This window comes from Coffea arabica, chromosome 11c (assembly GCF_036785885.1).
Source record: "Coffea arabica cultivar ET-39 chromosome 11c, Coffea Arabica ET-39 HiFi, whole genome shotgun sequence".
Taxonomy (NCBI): Eukaryota; Viridiplantae; Streptophyta; class Magnoliopsida; order Gentianales; family Rubiaceae; genus Coffea; species Coffea arabica.
The window spans coordinates 18,217,064-18,237,176 of NC_092330.1; the positions used below are offsets into that span (position 1 = coordinate 18,217,064).

At 37.4% G+C, this 20,113-nt stretch overlaps 1 protein-coding gene across 2 annotated transcripts; it reads right to left on the reverse strand.

Moving 5' to 3' along the window:
• Positions 1 to 1,528: 1,528 nt before the first annotated feature.
• On the reverse strand, positions 1,529 to 19,150 carry LOC113717212 (prefoldin subunit 5). 2 transcript variants are annotated; one of them, XM_072070622.1, is made up of 5 exons: positions 18,785 to 19,142; positions 18,389 to 18,492; positions 9,965 to 10,042; positions 2,184 to 2,356; positions 1,655 to 1,874 (listed from the first exon to the last, which is right to left on the reverse strand). In XM_072070622.1, the coding sequence occupies exons 1-4, from the start codon at positions 19,014 to 19,016 to the stop codon at positions 2,186 to 2,188; spliced, it is 585 nt and encodes a 194-aa protein (XP_071926723.1). In that variant the 5' UTR covers positions 19,017 to 19,142; the 3' UTR covers positions 1,655 to 1,874; positions 2,184 to 2,185. The 2 variants fall into 2 exon arrangements, with proteins under 2 accessions (XP_027097721.1, XP_071926723.1); XM_027241920.2 differs by lacking the exon at positions 2,184 to 2,356 and having other exon boundaries at positions 1,529 to 1,874; positions 18,785 to 19,150.
• Between the last annotated feature and the right edge of the window lie 963 nt (positions 19,151 to 20,113).

Consider the following 20,113-nt stretch of genomic DNA (forward strand, 5'->3'; position numbering starts at 1 on the left):
TTTTTTGAACTACTTAGAGCCTCATTTGTATATTGATACCATTGATGGTAGAGCTATCACTTGTATCATCTACAATTTTTTTTTTTTTTTTTTTTTTTGCTTTTTTGAGGGATGTGTCACCTACATTTCAAAGAGCGTTCTTTCAATTGTAATATATAAATAATCTGTGAGTTCTGTGCGCTTTTTCTTGGAGGAAAGTTAAAACCTGTGAGAGGATGATGGTTGATTGAATAGTTGATCAGTCTTTTTGCCACAAATGGAGAAGAATGATTGAACTCTAATAAATGGTGTCCATTGGGTAGTCTTCAGGTCTGATGGCTACTTGCAATTCTTTAAACCTCAGGGATTCAAGGACATGTACCATACAATTCGGACAATGCCCAAAGACCAAAAAAAAAAAAAAAAAAAAAAATTCAATGCTGAAAGCTAAATTTATCCATGACAAGCTCTCAAGGAAAGATGATATAGGCGAAAATAGCAGCCTTCCCAAATAAGCTTACAGGGAAAATACTTGATGTAATTGAACTAAAGCATAGCATTAATAAATTTGAATTCCCCCTTAACTTCTCGGATGAAGTATTCTAACAAATAATAAAGAAGTTTGTACATTAGTTTCCTCTTACAAAATCATTACTCATTATGACTATTACTTGATGATGTACAATCTTTGTAATACATTGTAATTTATTACAGGTAACTTGTACAACTTGGCATAGTGACGTTAGCAATTAGTACTATTTATAATGATACGTACATTTTAGTCATACTATATTTTATATGGTGGTGGACGTACACAAAATTTTTACTTTGTTGGCCGCATTATGGCCTTCTGGAACCGTAATTGTCTCTAATCTAAGTCACTTTATTAAGCAAAGCTCTCCATAGCATAGCCTGCATAGAAGGAACATGATTTCAACGTTGTTTTATGTTCCAAGTCACTTTTATTAAATAAAGCTCTCCATAGCATACCATACATGGAAAGAGCAGGATTTCTGTGTTGTTTTTTATTTTTCAATTAGATCTACGCTTCAAAGCTTGTACGGTTTTCCAACCTATGCTTCAGGGCGTTGTATGCTCTTCCAGCCTCCAAGGTTCCTTACTCGATAAACCCTGGAAACATACTGATCTTTATACGTCAATTGAGGCTACTAGATATTGCAAGCAAGTCAAAGAATGCTTCCTTGGTTTAACGGAGCATTTCCTAAACTCTCGGACAATTACAGTTTTAATCATACTGGACATTGGTTGAGCTTATGAACAAATTTTACGTTGGTTCTACCAAAACTGTCTGCTTTGAGTCACTCTAGTAGTCTTCCTCAAGAGTCACTAACCTTAGACATGGTCTTCATCTTCTTCAGCGTATTTGGAATGAAATATGAAAATCTCACTTGTTAGTATAATTACTTTCATTCGTAACAGAACAAAAAACAATTTGACACCGCAACCAAACTTCAACTCTGATACCTATGAATCCCTTTGTGCACCTTCTGTCGACAAAGTTATTTTAACTTGAAAACAACCAAAAGAATAGCAGTAATAACACTAATATTAAAGTTAAATACAATAAACTTTAGATATTTTTTATGTTCCGCTAAAATGTCAGCTTTTAACTCCACTCACTTCAATCTCAACAATGACCTGCACTAAGATATGCTTTTCAACTAACTCTGCACAAGCCCATTCCGCCAATTGAACAAGGAAAACCTAAACTAGTTTATGAAGTTAGCAAGTCAACATAAAGGTTTATGATGCACAGTCTGATACTGGATATTACAAAAGTCGATAATTTCCTATTGTGATGGCGCGAGTTGCCTCAACTTGGCCTGTAAGACAATTCCAACCTCATCAGCTATACTTTTCTTCTTAGTAGCCACCTGCAGACCAAACACACAGCAATAAAATGCATGTATAAAATAAAGTATCCAATGCCTGGGAAGATAAAAAAGATTACAACAATGACACATCGGTGTCCACTGTTGAAACGTTTTGCCCTGTTGCAGACTTTTAAAACCAGGGCATTAAGTTCAAACATTATCAATATCTTCTTTCTCATTAGGTTCATATATTACCATTTACAGACTGATTGCCTTTCAAAGTTTTGAACTAAATGTCAATCAACAGGCATAACAATATGCAACCACAGTCCTTTGTTAAAGTTGAGGATAGAGCAACTCGTAGCATACTCTTAGAAATGATTTCTACTATGGCAGTGTGAACTATATAAAACAAAGGCCTCAAATGCATGTCTAGGAGCACAGAGAAATGCCTTTGCCTGGGGACACTCTTTTTCCCCCAGTCGTAACAGGATCAGTATCCTGAGACTATTTTGCTGCAGTAGTAGCCACGAGTAAAATGTCTGCAAAAGTTATAAGAGCATAAAGTTCCCTTAGCTCGACAGGATCAGTTGCATTTTGATTTCATGCATGTCACAGGAAGCACCTTACATAAAACATTCTCAATCATAGGTAGCTTGCAAACCAACAGACTTGATCCTAAGCTCTAAAGAGAAATGGTTAAAGATGGGAACCATACTCATTACCAGAACAAAAATTCACCCAAACTAAGGCCAAACAAAATCTCCAACTAAGATAAAGTTCCTTTAGCTTGACAGAATCAGACACTTTTTGATGTCATGCATGTTACATGAAGCACCTTACAGCACAGCAGTTTCAACTATAGTCAGCTTTGAGACCAATAGACTTGATCCTAATCTCTAAATGAACATAGCCAAAGATTGAATTAGTACCACAATATATTTCAACCAAACAAAATATCTAATTCGCAAATATGCCTATCTCCATTTTCCTTTACTTTGTTGTAGGCACAATACGGTTAGTTGCCATAATTTTTCCAATGTTTCCTCAACAAAGTTCAAGCTCATCAACTATAATTTTCACTGACATTCCTGCCATAGGGGGTCAAGGGTCCCTATCAATCGCCAAAATGAAAAGATATCCAACATGTTGGATATGAGTTTGCAAAACAATAGTCTTCCAAGAGTGTCAGACACACATTGCAGCTATTTAACCTTGCAGTTCAAAAGCAACAGCTGACATGAACCGAACATCAAATGTAGGACTTTTTGATAGTCAATGTGCAAAATGTAAGAGACTACGAGTTCCTTTGTCAAATAATTCATTTCTACGACGAAGTAACAGGTATCACAATGAACATAAATTAATTGTAAGGATCTTTCACACACACATCTTGCTATTGGCATAAGATGGCTGCATACCAGAATCAATATAATAAAAGCTGAAGACATTTGTCAATATCATCTTGGTATATGCATATCTAATACAGATGTATAAACAGAAACGTAAGAACATATCAGGTGCTTAACATTTATATAATTATCCATACACATGGTTTGAAATTACACCAACATTTGTTTATTGATGTTTCCTTGATCTACCAAATCCTATTTCCAATCAAGCTAATGGTACTTCTAGATGGAAAGGTCCCTTTTAGTTATTTGGGTTGTATACCCTCACTGCTTTCTACATGACTTATACATTCTTAACGAAAAAAGATAGATCATATCCCATTTTCTAGAGACTATCATCCTTGGCCCCTTGATACGAACGTCGCCAACCTTGTGACGAAACCCGTAAAAGATTAGCTTCAGGATCGACAAGAGGACACCAAGTTTGGAGCGGATGACCTCAACCCGTTAATCACGTGGTTAACGAACCTTGGTATAATGGTAGAAGACGCCACAATCTAGTGCGATTTTAGATTGATAAGTCACGAACACCTAGAGAAATTCTAAGGTATTCAAGAAGCCTTGGGGAAACCAAGAAAACTCTCAAAATTTGATTTATTGAATGCCTAAACTATTGGAAGTGTGGGCTATTTATAACCTTGCATAGAGATGAAAAACTAAATAATGTGGAACTAGTCTAGAATTGTGGACTTGACTAAGACTAAGAATTGTAGGCTTGACTATTTCCATAAGGCTAAGAATTGTGGGCTTGACCGAACCTTATGAGATCATCCCTTAGGTAAATAAAGCAAGGCTATGGACCATTAAGCCCTTATTACAAATAACTTAACTAAAAGAGCAAATGTGACTAGATGGGCAGACGACTTGAACTTATAAAGCATGCCCACGCCTTATAATGACTTTGCTGCGGTGAATCAATTAAATGGTAGAAGACGTATCCTTATAAAGCGTGCCCGTGCCTTATAACGTCTTTGTTGCGATGAAGCTGAATGAATTGCTCGAGCTCGTGTAACCAATCCTAGTGGGACTTGAACCTTATCCGATGGCATAGCTTGACTCGTTGTGGTGTCAAAGATAAAACATGCAGCTTGGCCATTGATAGGAGTTGTGAAGTCAATCTTGCAAGCGCTATCATGGTTCACAAATTAAATCTTCCAACCATTGATCATCTTCAACCGTATAAGTTGCCGAGTGCTCATGGTGATGTTTGGGTTACTAAGCACACACTTGTACCTATTCAAATTGGCAAGTATGTGGATGAGGTGTTGTGTGATGTAGTCCCAATTCAAGTGACACGTGTTGCTGGGTAAAGCGTGGATGTTGAGGCGAGAAGTTAAATATGATGGACATACTAATAAGTATTCCTTCTTATTTAATGGTCATCGTTCTGCACTTGTATCGCTTATTTATGACCAACTTTGTATTGATCTAGCATGCATGAAAAGTGAGCATGAGCGTTATAGTATGAAGAAATAGCTAGATGAGGGAATTGTGACTGATGAGGTAAAATTCGAGGGAGTTGAAAAGGAGAAAGAGGTTGAGAATAATGAGAGGAAAAAGACAGCTATTGAGCATGAGAAAAAGATTGAAAAATCCAAAGTGTTGACTGAGGAAGCGAAAGAAAGGAGAAATAATGCACTGATTTTAAGTTTCAACAAAAATGAGAGTGAGGGGACTTATTGCCATTCTAACAACCTTAACATTGCTCTGTCTAGTGTTCCTTGTTTTGTGCAGGTTAAGCAAAGTGCAATCGCTTTGATCTTACAATGTTCCATCCCAAAATCACTTGTGCAATTTGCGAGTTTCCATGGAGTTTGTCTTCTAGTTAGATCAATTTGGTTCCCATTCATGGAATCGGATGATTTCAACAGTGTCTTTGGAGGATCAAACTATGTGTACCCTCAAGATGTTAGAATCGACCATGTTCCACGAGTTTACACAAGGAGCAAGGTCTTCAATGGTCTCTACAATACCTATGCTTATCTTGCACCTAGTCCACTTGAAGCTCCAACTTCACCAAGTCAGCTTCCATACTTTGCAAGCTTATTCAAGTTTGAGGAGACTGATTTCATAGGATCTACATCACATCACTTTGAGGATCCTTACCTCATGATCACAAGCAATCAAGTTGGGCATACATTGAAACTGGTTCGTGAGATTCAAGGTTCAATAAGGTTTACTTTCCAGCTCAGCAAGTGATTTATGCATTGGATGAAACTTGTGGTAATCATAACAAAATTGACTCGACGGCATGTAACTCTTTTTATCATCATTCATGCTTCAATTTGTGGGCAAATTGCTTTCAAGAGGAGGGGAATGATACAAGTCAAGTTATGCCATCGGATAAGGTTCAAGTCCCACTAGGATTGGTTACACGAGCTCGAGCAGTTCATTCAGCTTCATCGCAGCAAAGATGTTATAAGGCGCGGGCACGCTTTATAAGGATACGTCTTCTGCTATTTAATTGATTCACCGCAGCAAAGTCATTATAAGGCGTGGGCATGCTTTATAAGCTCACGTCGTCTGCCCATCTAGTCACATTTGCTATTTTAGTTAAGTCATTTGTAATAAGGGCTTAATGATCCATAGCCTTGCTTTATTTACCTAAGGGATGACCTCATAAGGTTCGGTCAAGCCCACAATTCTTAGCCTTATAGAAATAGTCAAGCCTACAATTCTTAGTCTTAGTCAAGCCCACAATTCTAGACTAGTTCCACATTATTTAGTTGTTCATCTCTATGCAAGGCTATAAATAGCCCACACTTCCAACGGTTTTAGGCATTCAATCAATAAATCAAATTTTGAGAGTTTTCTTGGTTTCTCCAAGGCTTCTTGAATACCTTAGAATTTCTCTAGGTGTTCGTGACTTATCAATCTAGAATCGCACTAGGTTGTGGCGTCTTCTACCATTATACCAAGGTTCGTTAACCACGTGATTAACGGGTTGAGGTCATCCGCTCCAAACTTGGTGTCCTCTTGTCGATCCTGAAGCTAATCTTTTAGGGGTTTCGTCACAAGGTTGGCGACGTTCGTATCACCCCTTGTACTGTTCACATCTCATATCCATGTTTCCAAAGGCAGCTTTTCAATGTACAAGAAGCTGCTTTGAAATTGCTTCTAATCTACATTTCTATGCTAGCATAGGAGAAGTCAGTAGTGTTTTGCAGTCTACTTTCATGCATCAGCAGTTAACATAGAATTTTTTTTGCAGTCTACTTTCGCATCTCAGGCTTGTCCAAGAATTTTTTCCCTTCCAGCAACTGAAGCAAGTTCTCATAATTTAAGAAAGCGAGGCCTTAAGTTTCATTTTCACCCATTTAAGTGATTCACAATGTCACTGAAGTATGAACCCAGCTTTTAAAGTTTTTAGAAAGGGCATATTTGCCATTTGAATCCATTCAAAATATTGTTAACTTCAACAAATACCGTAACAATTATGCTTTATTATTCTAAACAGTAATAAGTTACTTTTGGTCAGAAGTTGGACCAGGCTCACAAGAAGACAAAGGTAACTACCCAATATTCTTTCATTTCACTGATGATTCTTAACATAACTGTTCTGAGAACAGGCCTTTTCAAATAGATAACTAAAATACATGACAAGCATTTGACATTTCTTTTCTTCTTCAGTCATTGTCAAAATGGGATACAGAAATCACACATTTCTTGGTAAGTGCAAATAATACAGTAAAGTAGTCACCACAATTAGTTGACGCATTTGCAGTTCCCAGATTTATCAGGCCTAACTTGAAAAAATTAGATTTGCTTTGGATGCTTACCAAATCAAATTGAATATTAGTTATGTGAACAAACTTTATCCTGTACCAAGTGTTACCAGTACTTAAGAGCTCTGATAGGTGAAACCAAGATATGGTTACATATGTGTGGGTCTGTGTCTGAGTGGATACAGATATATCCATATGTGTACAAGTACAAAAAACACACATTTATAAACCTCCATATGGATACAAACATGTATAAGATATATCATACCGTGCTCACATGTATACTGGTAGTTTCCTGGAAATCTCCCAGGTACTTCCCTTCAAAAGTCTCAGAAGTTTTTTGTTAACTTCAAGACCTTTCGAGTCACTTAAAATTCAGCAAAAAATTTAACACCACTTCATCATACATATTAGAGCAAAGACGCAAGATGGCTCTAAGAACTTTTTAAACCTGTTAAATTTTCTAAAATATTTTCGGTTGTTATGATCTTAGGCTTTCCCCTACTATCCTATATCAGAATCACTACTTGCACGGTTAGATGAACTGTTCACTCTGATGCTACTCAAAAAAGAAAACGCCACATTGTTCACAAAAGTACGAAGGCAACATTGCAGCAGGTCAGAGCATAATCTATTAAAGCCGTTCTGATGCTGGTATTGTCAAAGCACCATCCATTTCAAGCCAAAACAAGTAGAGGATACATAAAAACTCAAAGGAAAATTTAAAGAATAGTTAGGTCTATTTAGGTCTCAAATCTGCAAAAGTGAGCACCAAGTGAGACAAAAATCTCATAACCAAAATATTGACTCAACTTTTCTCATCTGAAGTGTTACCACCACATCACACAAGGTATGACACATAACATTGTGTAAGTTAATCATATGAAATCCATTGTCTAGTAATTAGAAACACACTGAACCCACATATAAATAACATGGCAATACAGTAAAAGGCAGATATTTTATCTAGGGACCTGGATCATACAATGAATGAAATGAATGCCTGTGATGCTTTGATCTACATCAGGCAAAAGTGGCAGAACCCTTGCGGCCTTATTTGGAATTTCAATAAATTGAAGCTCTTTAGTTCAAACGTAAAGAGTTTTCACCCTGAACCAAGGCTGGCAGATTAGGACTTTTACATTTTCACCACTTCAATCCATGTAAGACTAGTTAGTAACTTGAATGACCGAGCTTCTTCTAGTCAAACATTTATCTGTAAAGCTTTTTAAATTAAATGGTTAATCTGATGTGCCCTGGGAAACTACTACATACTGAGGCAATGTCAACTAGTGGTAGATGTAATGTACATATCTTATTTTAGGACATAGTCCAATAAATGTTTATTACATTTCTTCATGCTATCCGTGCCAGAAACTGGTTCACGTTTGCATGCTCTTGCTGTAGTCAGTCTAGCCCCTAATCTACATTTGGGGTCTTCCCCACCCCCGATATTATTTAGGATGCTTTTGATAAAACTGAAGTTTGAAATCTAAAATCTGAAGTCTGAATTCATTAAGTTATTGAATTGTTAAATATTAAATCTAATACATTTGAGTGCATATCACATTTAGTGATAAGTGAATAGCTTATTACTTAATTTTGGGAGCAAGTTTTGCCTAGGAAATTTAATGCCACTTAATTAATTCAGATGTTCAATTTTTCGATATCAAATGGTCTGAATATATTAAGATCTGAACCCATTAAGTTTTAAGTGCTGAACTAGGTTATCAAACAGGGCCTTAGTTTCAGTTTGTGTATGAAACAATATTAATGGAGTGATTCCATATTTTAGTTTCAGTAGATGTGGTTCCAGAGTAACCATATGTGTCGTAGGATTCCTTTTACTCAATTTCCCCTTACTTTGTTCCTGTTCCAGCAAGTTACAAGAACCAGATTAACATTACATTCACAATCTAAGAACAGCTGCATAGATTGCTAGAAGTGTACAGGTGGTTCTCAGCAGCAAAAACTTTGAACTTTTACATTAGTAGTTAGAACTTGAATTCTAGCGAGCTACATTACAGGGAATTGGGTATGGGTGAGTGTTTTCTAGAATCAGAATACGACAAAACCAGCTCAGATTTGCATACAGCCAAGGGGATATGCTAAATGAGATAATTTATTGGAGATATATTGTCTTTGTTGTAGTCTCTCTTTCAGGTGTATTTTCTCATACATACTCCACTAGTTGTTTTACGAAGGCTTTGTTAATTTCCTCCGGAGACGAATAAGTTCTTTGAATTAACAACAATTGTATAAAACACGTCTTCAATCAAATAAGATTAGGCAATCCTCATCCACTCTCACCTGACTCATTATAGCAAATAAATCTTAAACAAATAGGAGTCTAGTCAGACTCCACTTCATCTGATTGTTATTAGTTTTGCCAAGTTCTCCAATCTCTTTTCCCCAGCATTTGCTAAAGATTGTGTCAAAATCAAAAGTCAAAGTCCCAAATAATATTTGACCATATCTTGTCCTGATTGCATACCAGTACCCCTACTTCGCAGCAAAGTGCAAAGTCCAGGTAAGACAGATGGGAAGTAGTTTAGTATAAAGTATAAACATATAATTCACCTTTGTCCTTATCTTTTATGAATCAACTGAACATAAAAACCTTCATCCACTTGGGAATTTGTTTCACCAAACTAATGTATAACTCATGATCCTTCTGTTCTACTCAACCAAGAAATAAGTCACGAGAACCTTTTAATTTTATAGAAATGAAGACTAAAGATGAAATTTGTGTAAGTTTCAACTCAGAAAAAGAGAGAAAGGTAGCTCAAGTTTTGCATCATCCCATGCAGAAAATTTAAATGCAAAGACAAAAATGGAAAATCTTGCTACCATATTACCATTCTAACTAGATTCAAGACATCATATAACAAATACAAATTAAGGAATGTAGATCAAGGGGGAAGAAAAGGTTAGGGGGAAGCAAAAATACTGTTGTAACCAGGACAAGTAAACCCAAGGCAGTTTCAAAATTTTGGGGAAACAATGGTCATACCTCAAGAAGCTGATCATAGTTGGACTTTAGCAAGTTAATCTTTCGCTCACAATAATCTTTTCCTTCCACCATTGTTTTCTATTTCAAGAAAACCAAAAACTGAATTAGGCGTTCGAACTACTCAACTAGAAGCAAAGCAGACTAGCACACAACAAAATTACTCTTCATGACAAATGAAAACATGTAAATCTCAGCAGATGAAATGGTGAACAGTATCATGAAGTTGAAACATCAGCACTTTTTAGACAATTCTACATAAAGCAATTTTAGTGTTATCACATGTAGTTTGAAATTGTCAGATATCAAATAGTTTCACATAATTCTGGCAATCAAAAATAAAAATGGACTATCATTTTATATTGCTCCCTATTCTGTTCTTCTCATATTTTTTCTCCTTGAACTAGTCATTAGATAATGAAAACGCTTCCTCACTACCATTGCCTATTTAAAGGTGCCAACAAAGGAATGTCAGTTTCTTAATTTATCTGAAATTGTTTCTTTCCAGTGACAGGTGGAAGAGGTAAGATGAAGCAAAATTGTTAAAATTCAGCTCTAGGAACAAATTGAGCTTACAGGTGTTTTCTAGGTTGTTTAGGCTCATTTGACTTTCATGAGCAAAAGACTTGTGAAAAAAAAAAGATTAAATATTGAGGTATCTTTACAACATTAAGCTGTTGTTAATTGCAGCTACACAAAACAATTATAATAATAATAATATCAATGAATAAGGACCAAAATGCTAGGATTAAAGAGAGTAAGAATAGGAGGGAACCTAAGGTTATGAGTAAAAATTTTGGAATCAGAACCAAGAAGCGTATCCTTTAGGAAAAGCTAGATATTATGTACCGATTTAACACTTGAACAGAAATGCTTAAAAAATTCAATTGAATAGTCCCTCTTCTCTTGTTTGATAAGCAGGTGCTTATATTTCTTTCCTATTTTGCCTTCCAGATACTTCAGAAAAACTTTCCAAAAAATTTGAATAAGAGTACAACTTAAATTATGGCCTCTTCCTTTTGTCAGTTAATAACCTAATTCAGACTAGCAGTTGTTACCCTTGTAAAATTCACATCAGCCAATTGATGGGCATTTGCATACATCCTATAAGATATATACACCACTCAAACAAGAACCATGCACAAGCAAACTAAATTAACAGCTAGATGAAGCAAAAATGACATTTAATTTAGATTTAGATCCAATTAGTGTAGCAAATGCACATCATAATTTCTACTAATACAACAGGATGGATAACTTAAGCAAGTCCATGAAGCCAAAGCAAATGACACGTTATTTCTGTAACAGACCATATTAATGCACTTCAAAGGAGTGATGCTCCTACTAGTAATAAAAGTTATGTGCAACATTTTAGGGGAAAACATAGGTACCAATTCAACAAACATTATTATCAAAGAAAGTCACAGAAATATTAACAAAACATGAAACCCAAATGTATTACATAAAGACTGGATTTACAACTGATATTTTACAAACCTCGGGTCCTCTCACTTGCAAGTTAATCACATTTTACAATAGTGGAGATAAAGCCATACAATCATTGTCATAAATCTTAACTCACAAACTTGAAGGTATTATGGCATATATCAACTAATGTATACCTTACAACATATCGTCAATTACTCAATTAAGATACTAATGGACAGTAATCTAGTCAAAGTAATCTTTGTGATAGCGATAAGTGGCAAAAGTCCACTAAGGTTTATAGGAGACGTGGGAAGGATATGTCGAATGCCCAGGCATTGATTTAGCATGCTTTTGATGACAAGGAACCAACTTGGGAGTTGGCCTGAATCCTATGGAGTTTATTTTCTGATTTCTGTCGGCAGGGGTATTTTAGTAATTTGAATTAGCTGCAGGAATTTTATGTTTACAGTAATTTTTGTTTAGTAGTTATTCTTGGTAATTAGTAAGTTGGTTGTTATAGGGAATAAGAAAGCTTAGCCTTCTAGCTTTCTAGTTATAATTCTATTCTAGCTAGGAATCCTAATTAGGATTGGAAAGAGATTTGTCCTAGATAGGAATCCTAATTAGGATTGGAAAGGGATTTGTCCTAGTGTCTATAAATATCAACTTCTCCACAAAGAGAAGGCAGTTTTTGGTCATTTAATAAAATATTCCTGCAGACTTAACGTCTCCCTTAGGGCTGTGTGATGCATTCCAACTTTAGGTGTGAGGCCTAAAGATTCCTATGAGTGATTCTTAGAACTACCAACCAGTTTTACCTTCTTAAGCATAATCTGCCAGCCTATTTCAAGTTGCTATTTTAAGTTCGGTGATATTCAATATATAAGCCTTCTACAACACTGTTGTGCCCACCAAGTGTTCGTGCTGCATCAATTTTGGTATCAGAGCAAGGCTTTCCCATGACGACAAGAAGTGGGTTGAATTTTAGAGGTCGATACACAGACAAGGAATGGGATAACATCATTAATCTTCTCTTAGGGAGGGTTGCTGTGTTAGAAGACAAAATCTTTAATACCGAGCAACAGCAAATCCCTGAATCTGGAGGCAACGGTGAGCCCGGATCTGGGGACAAAAACAATGGAAGGGAACCTGAGCATCTCGAACAGCCTGAACACATAATCGGGAAACAATCTAGTGGGAGTGAAAATAGAATAAATCAATCTTTTGGAAGGCCACAAGCTTCTCTTTTTGACATGGCTGATGAGATTGTTCAATCAGCAAGGCAAGGAAGACAAGACTCTTATGATTTCGCAGGAGACATCACAAAAAAGGTAAGAGTAGATATCCCTGATTTCGATGGAAGAATTGATCCTAAAGTCTTTTCTGATTGGCTCGCTACTTTGGAACGCTATTTTGACTGGTATGATATGACTGATGAGAGAAAAGTTAAGTTTACTATCATGAAACTTGTTGGACAAGCCCAGGTGTGGTGGACAGGAGTCGAGCATGATCTTTGACTTGCTGGACAACTAGACTTGACGTGGGAAGAGATGAAGCTGCGTTTGAAGAGAAAGTACGTGCCTCTACACTATGAAGCTGACCTTTTTGATGACATGACTAGCTTAAGGCAAGGAGGAATGACAGTTGCTGAATATATGAATAAGTTTGAGGAGCTGAAAATTCACTGCGGAGGCACCGAAAGTTCAGCACAAGCTTTATCCAGATTTAAGTTGGGTTTGAGACCTGAAATTCGCAAAGAATTGATGGGACGGGATATCTACACAGTTGACAATGCATTCCAAACAGCTCTTAGACTGGAAAAGAGCCTGCAGCAGCCACCACTTAAGAGGATCAATACTCAAGGTGGGGAGGAAATTCCTAAAAGATTCACTGCAAACGGCAAGCCATATAGATCAGCAGCAGCTCAAGCAACTTCCAAGCCTGCGGAGAACAAGACTAAGACTTCCACAATCGATGAAAGAAACAAGAACAAAGATGGATGTTTCAAGTGTGGTTTGAAGGGACACATGGCATGGGAGTGCCCGAACAAGAGGAACTTGCACCTTGGCGCCGATTTCAGAGATAAGGAAAATCTAGAGGTCCAGGAAGATGAAGGTGCTGATTATTTGACTGAGATAGCGCAACTTAATGTTGATGATTTGGAAGACGAAGAAGAAGACACGTCTTATCTCTCGGTTGTGAGGCGTCTCCTTAGTGCACCAAAGTCACAAAAGGAAGACTGGCGAAGAACTTCAATCTTTCAAACTTTAGTGTGCTGTGGGCAAGAGACTAGAAAGCTAATTATTGATGGTGGCAGCAGCATGAATGTGGTTTCAGAATCTACCGTATAACGGTTAAATTTGCCTACAGAGCCACATCCTGAACCTTACAAGGTTGCTTGGATCAACAGTAGCTCTATACCAGTAACGAGACGTTGCTTGGTGTCCATTAAACATGGACCATACAGCGATACTATATGGTGTGACGTTATTCCAATGACCGTTTCCCACATACTTCTTGGTCGACCTTGGCTATATGATCGAGATGTGAATCATAATGGAAAGTCAAATACTTACTCATTCAAGTTTAATGACCAGCAGATTGTCTTAAAGCCTATGAGTGCTGAAACTATGAAGAAGTTTCATGAGAAGAAACCAACCAAACAAGAGAAGCCAGGAGTTAATGAAGTGATCGAGACAAGGAAGAAACCTCTTCAGATTTTGAGCAAGAAGCAATTTGAAAGGGAGAGCAAGGAGCAAGGAGTTATTATGGTATTAGTCTTCAGGGAGGTGAACATTTCAGCAGTTGTCATCTCTGAAGAAGTGCCTCCAGAAATTGTCAAATTGCTGTCCGATTTTTCTGATGTAGCTCCTGAAGATTTGCCTCATGGACTACCACCTATGCGTGATATCCAGCATGCAATAGATTTGATACCAGGCTCTCAACTTCCTAACTTGCCTGCCTATCGCATGAACCCGAGTGAGTCTGCTGAACTTAAGAGACAAGTAGAGGAGCTCTTGGACAAAGGACATATTCAAGTCAGCCTAAGTCCTTGTGCAGTGCCAGCTTTATTGACTCCAAAGAAAGACGGAACCTAGAGAATGTGTGTAGATAGCCGTGCAATCAACAAGATAACAATCAAGTACAGGTTTCCCATACCCAGACTTGATGATATGATTGATATGATGGCTGGGTCAACTATCTACACTAAAATTGACTTGCGAAAGGGGTACTATCAAATCAGAATTCGTCCAGGTGATGAGTGGAAAACAGCCTTTAAGACGAAGGATGGTCTCTATGAGTGGCTAGTGATGCCATTTGGCCTCTCTAATGCTCCCAGCACCTTTATGAGATTCATGACGCGGGTATTTCAGCCCTTTATTGGCCGTTTTGTGGTTGTCTATTTCGATGATATCTTAATTTACAGCAAGAACAAAGAGGAGCACATTAACCATCTTCAACAAGTAATAAGAGTTCTTCGTCAAGAAAAACTCTATATCAACTTGAAGAAGTGCACCTTCATGGCTCCTAGTGTGGAATTTTTGGGTTTTGTCATTTCAAATGAAGGGATAGCTGCTGATCCAGGAAAAGTGAAGGCAATAGTAGATTGGCCAGTTCCTACTAATTTGAAGGAGGTTCGCAGTTTCCATGGGCTAGCTTCATTCTATAGGAGATTTATAAGGGGGTTTAGCTCTATTATGGCTCCCATCACTGATTGCATGAAGCAGGGACAGTTTCAATGGGCAAAAACTACGGCTAAGGCTTTTGAAGAATTAAAGAAGCGAATGACCGAAGCTCCAGTGCTTAGGCTGCCAGATTTTTCTAAGGTGTTTGAGATCGCATGTGATGCTTCTCATGTCGGGATTGGTGGAGTTCTAAGTCAAGAAGGTCATCCTATAGCTTATTTCAGTGAAAAGCTGAATGAGGCAAAGCAGAAATACTCCACTTATGACAAGGAATTCTACGCTGTTATTCAATCTATTCGCCATTGGCATCATTATCTTATTTATAAGGAATTTGTCCTATATACTGATCATGAGGCCCTCAAATATATAAATTCTCAAAAGAAGTTGAGCCATCGGCATGGCAAATGGGTTTCTTTCCTGCAACAATACAATTTTGTTATCAAACACAAGGCAGGTGTTGAAAATAAGGTGGCTGATGCACTAAGCCGTGTGCATCTTATCCTCACCACTATGGCTGTTCAAGTAATTGGGTTTGATTCACTTAAGCAAGATTATCCTCATTGTAGAGATTTCAACGTCATATATGAGGATTTAATGGCTGGTAAACAAGCACAATATGCTGGTTTTTCCATCCATGATGGCTATCTTTTCAAGGGGACTCTACTTTGTGTTCCTAGCACTTCACTAAGGGAGGAGTTAATTTGGGAATTACACGGTGGAGGTGCTGCTGGACACTTTGGACGCAAAAAGACAATTGCCATGGTGCAAGATCGCTTCTATTGGCCAAGTATAAGACGGGATGTTGGCAAGACTGTTGGTAGATGCCGAATTTGTCAATTGGCCAAAGGGCGAAAGAAAAACACTGGTCTTTACATGCCACTACCCATTCCACATGAACCGTGGCAGGATTTGAGCATGGATTTTGTACTTGGACTACCAAGAACATTGCGAGGTTATGATTCTATACTAGTAGTTGTGGACAGATTTTCAAAAATGGCTCACTTCCTCCCATGTGCTAAGACTTCAGATGCTGTCCATATCGCTAAGATTTTCATCAAAGAGATAGTTAGACTTCATGGACTGCCCATGACTATAGTTTCAGACAGGGATGTGAAGTTTATGAGTTACTTTTGGCGGACTTTGTGGAAGATGCTGCACACTAAAGTCAAGTTTTCTTCTTCTTTCCACCCACAAACGGACGGTCAGACAGAAGTTGTTAACCGCAGCCTTGGTGATCTACTTCGGTGTTTGGTTGGTGATCATGTTTCCAATTGGGATCAAATTCTACCAATGGCAGAATTTGCTTACAATAGTTCAGTGAATCATTCAACTGGTTATAGTCCTTTTGAGGCTGTAACGGGAAATAATCCTCGCAAACCAATTGATTTGCTTCCATTACCAGTTAGTGCTCGTCCAAGTGCTGAAGCTGAGGCTTTTTCTAAACATATTTTGGATATACATGATGAAGTTCGACGCCGGATTGCTACCAGCAATGAAAGGTACAAGGCACATGCGGATTTGAAGAAGAAATTCGCAGAATTTGAAGAAGGGGATGAAGTAATGGTTCGTATGCGGCCAGAGAGGTATCCTAAGGGCATCTACAAGAAGCTACATTCAAGAAGTGCAGGCCCCTTCAAGGTTCTCAAGAAAATCAGCTCAAATGCTTATGTTCTTGAGTTACCCGATGATATGGGGATTAGCAATGTGTTCAATATTGAAGATTTGACTGCTTATAATGGGCATTTAGACGATTCAGCAGGTGGGACTTCTAAGGCTGCTCTTCCACCTCCTACACGCTTACGTGAAGCAATTGAAGATGTTCTTGACCACCAAATTGTGTCCACTAGAGGGGGTGGTTACCAAAAGTTTCTTGTTCATTGGAGGGGACGCCCACGCACAGATTGTACATGGATTACCGAATCTGAATTTCAGAAGTTGGATCCAGATTTCTATGAGAGGTATCAGGCCATTAACTCGTCGGGGTCGAGTCTTTTCAAGCCGGGGAGAGATGATAGCGATAAGTGGCAAAAGTCCACTAAGGTTTATAGGAGACGTGGGAAGGATATGTCGAATGCCCAGGCATTGATTTGGCATGCTTTTGATGACAAGGAACCAACTTGGGAGTTGGCCTGAATCCTATGGAGTTTATTTTCTGATTTCTGTCGGCAGGGGTATTTTATTAATTTGAATTAGCTGCAGGAATTTTATGTTTACAGTAATTTTTGTTTAGTAGTTATTCTTGGTAATTAGTAAGTTGGTTGTTATAGGGAATAAGAAAGCTTAGCCTTCTAGCTTTCTAGTTATAATTCTATTCTAGCTAGGAATCCTAATTAGGATTAGAAAGGGATTTGTCCTAGATAGGAATCCTAATTAGGATTGGAAAGGGATTTGCCCTAGTGTCTATAAATATCAACTTCTCCACAAAGAGAAGGCAGGTTTTGGTCATTTAATAAAATATTCCTGCAAACTTAACGTCTCCCTTAGGGCTGTGTGATGCATTCCAACTTTAGGTGTGAGGCCTAAAGATTCCTAGGAGTGATTCCTAGAACTACCAACCAGTTTTACCTTCTTAAGCATAATCTACCAGCCTATTTCAATATATAAGCCTTCTACAACACTGTTGTGCCCACCAAGTGTTCGTGCTGCGTCACTCTGCTTTGTGGTAAAGCCCTCAGGCAGGTTTAGACACAATTGATTAGAACTCTCTCTCTCTCTCTCTCTCTCTCTCTCTCTCATCCCCCCCCCCCTCCCCCAATCCCCAAAAAAAAAATATATACATACACATAGAGGTTCCCATTTAAATGGAAGAATGAAATATCACCAGCAGTTTATATTAGAAAATTGACGCATGATGAGGCACCAAATGTGTAAAACTTCAGATTGAGATTCCCAACCACTTTTCCCTACCTAACTGTTTTTCCTAACTTCAAGAAAGATGAAGTTAATTCTAGTTCATACAAGCTTGGTGTTCTCATGTGAAACCTATGATAAAGAGGTGTCACTGTTATGTTGTTAATCAACAAAAGACATGGTGCTTCACGCTTTTGACAATGGTCCATTCTTAAAAGATCAACGAAAAACTTGGAATCGAATCAATGGCAAAGAAAGTTGTATTCATTCCTCTGAACTATGCATCTTAAATACCAATTATATCTCAAGCGATCAATCACATTAAATCTATGAAAAATGCCTTACATCTTACTACACTTCAATAATCATGTCATTCCACACAAGTCTCGTAAGCTACTGATAAAGTGATTAATAAAGGAAAAAAGACAAAAGACAAAAAGAAAAAAGGAACGTTTGCTCTAACCTCAATGAAATATCCAGTGCCAACGTCCACAAGCACCTTGTCAGCATCATCCAGTGTTCCCGGAACATAAAGCGATGCCGTCAAAGGCACCAGCATTTTCTTCCCTAAAAATTAACTAATGCATGAAGACCAATAATATCTCATTCAAAAAAGTGGAAAAAATAAACTTGGAATTACATATAACAAAAACAAAAACTTGCCAACAACTAAATGAACCAATCGATGTACTGAAACTCAACAATTCGCTCAAAATTGGTTAATTACGGCAACAAAGCAGCTTGAAAATTTTCAAAAAGTGCTCTAATTGCATTGAAATTTCTGAAGAAAAAAACAATTAATAATAACGAAAAACAAAAAAGCAAAGAGGAAAAGAAGCTAGCAGAGCCGGAATGGGACCTTGGGGCCGGAGGGAGAGGTCATTCAGAGCATTTGAGGCGATGTCGAGACGAGCAGTGGCAGTGCGGATGTTGCTAAGGCTGTCTTGGAGAAGATTGACTTCGAGATCGGCCTGTTCTTTTACGGCTCTTAACTGCTCCATGCTTAACTTATCTAACTCCGTCGTCACCGGTGCGGTGGTTTTTGGCCCGCCGGCGCCTCCTCCGATTCCGATCCCCTTCGACGACGCCATTTTCCTTTTCTTTCTGCTGGTATTGCTGACCTTTGGTACCCCAATTCTGACTTTGCTGCCCTTTTGTGTGCAGTCCTGCTTGGGCTGATTAGAATCTATGTTTTCACAACCGGATAGTATCGACTCGGTCAAGTTTAGAGGTCAAGGTGAATAGATTCAATCGTTTTAATAAGGATTGAATCAAATGACGTCATAAATAAAAATTATTTAAAAATTAAAATATTATAATTAAAATACCTAATAACATGTTAATATTAATAAAGATATATTCATATATATTTGATGTTTTAAATATATTTAACAAGAAAATACAAAGAAATTAGAACAATCAAATAACAATTTATATTATTTAATGATCATTAACAAGTTTAGAATTAAAATTATGGATTTAATTGAAAAATAATACCAAACTTTAAGAAAATATTGATAAAGTATGAAATATTTGAGATATATTAATAATTTTTAATAATTTAGGGGCCAAAACATAATATTGAAAATGTTTGAGTTTTTTTTTTTTTTTAAACTGTTTGAACCGGCAAATCCGGTTTTTCCAGGTCAAACCCGATTTTTGACCGGATTTTTAATTATTCGATTTTTAAACGTGACTCGAACCGGACATTTGATCGGTTTCCAGTTCGACCGATTGAACCGATCGATTCGGTCCGAATTTTAAAACACAAATTACAATTGATGCCCTTAAGCTATATCTAGTTCTTTATTCATCCCAAACTTTTTACTTGCTATCACTTAATCCTATGATAGATGTCAATGTCTAGGGATAAGAGATATTTGAAATAATGACTAGATGTGATGTATGTGAGATAAAATGATAGTTAAGAAAATAAAAAAAAATTGATTGAAAAATGGGTTTGTAATTCAAGGTTTATGTCCCACTTCTTTGTATTTTATTAAATAATTAATCAAATTACATATTTAACATCAAAAGTACCTCTCTTTTCTTTCTACGTAACTAGGGTTTTCCCAGGCACTCTTCCATGGCTGCTTCAGCTACCCTTCAGCCGTCAACTGGAGGTCAACCATCTTCCTCTACTTATCCGACTTTTCATAATAAATCTTTTTTGTCATTATTTCATCCG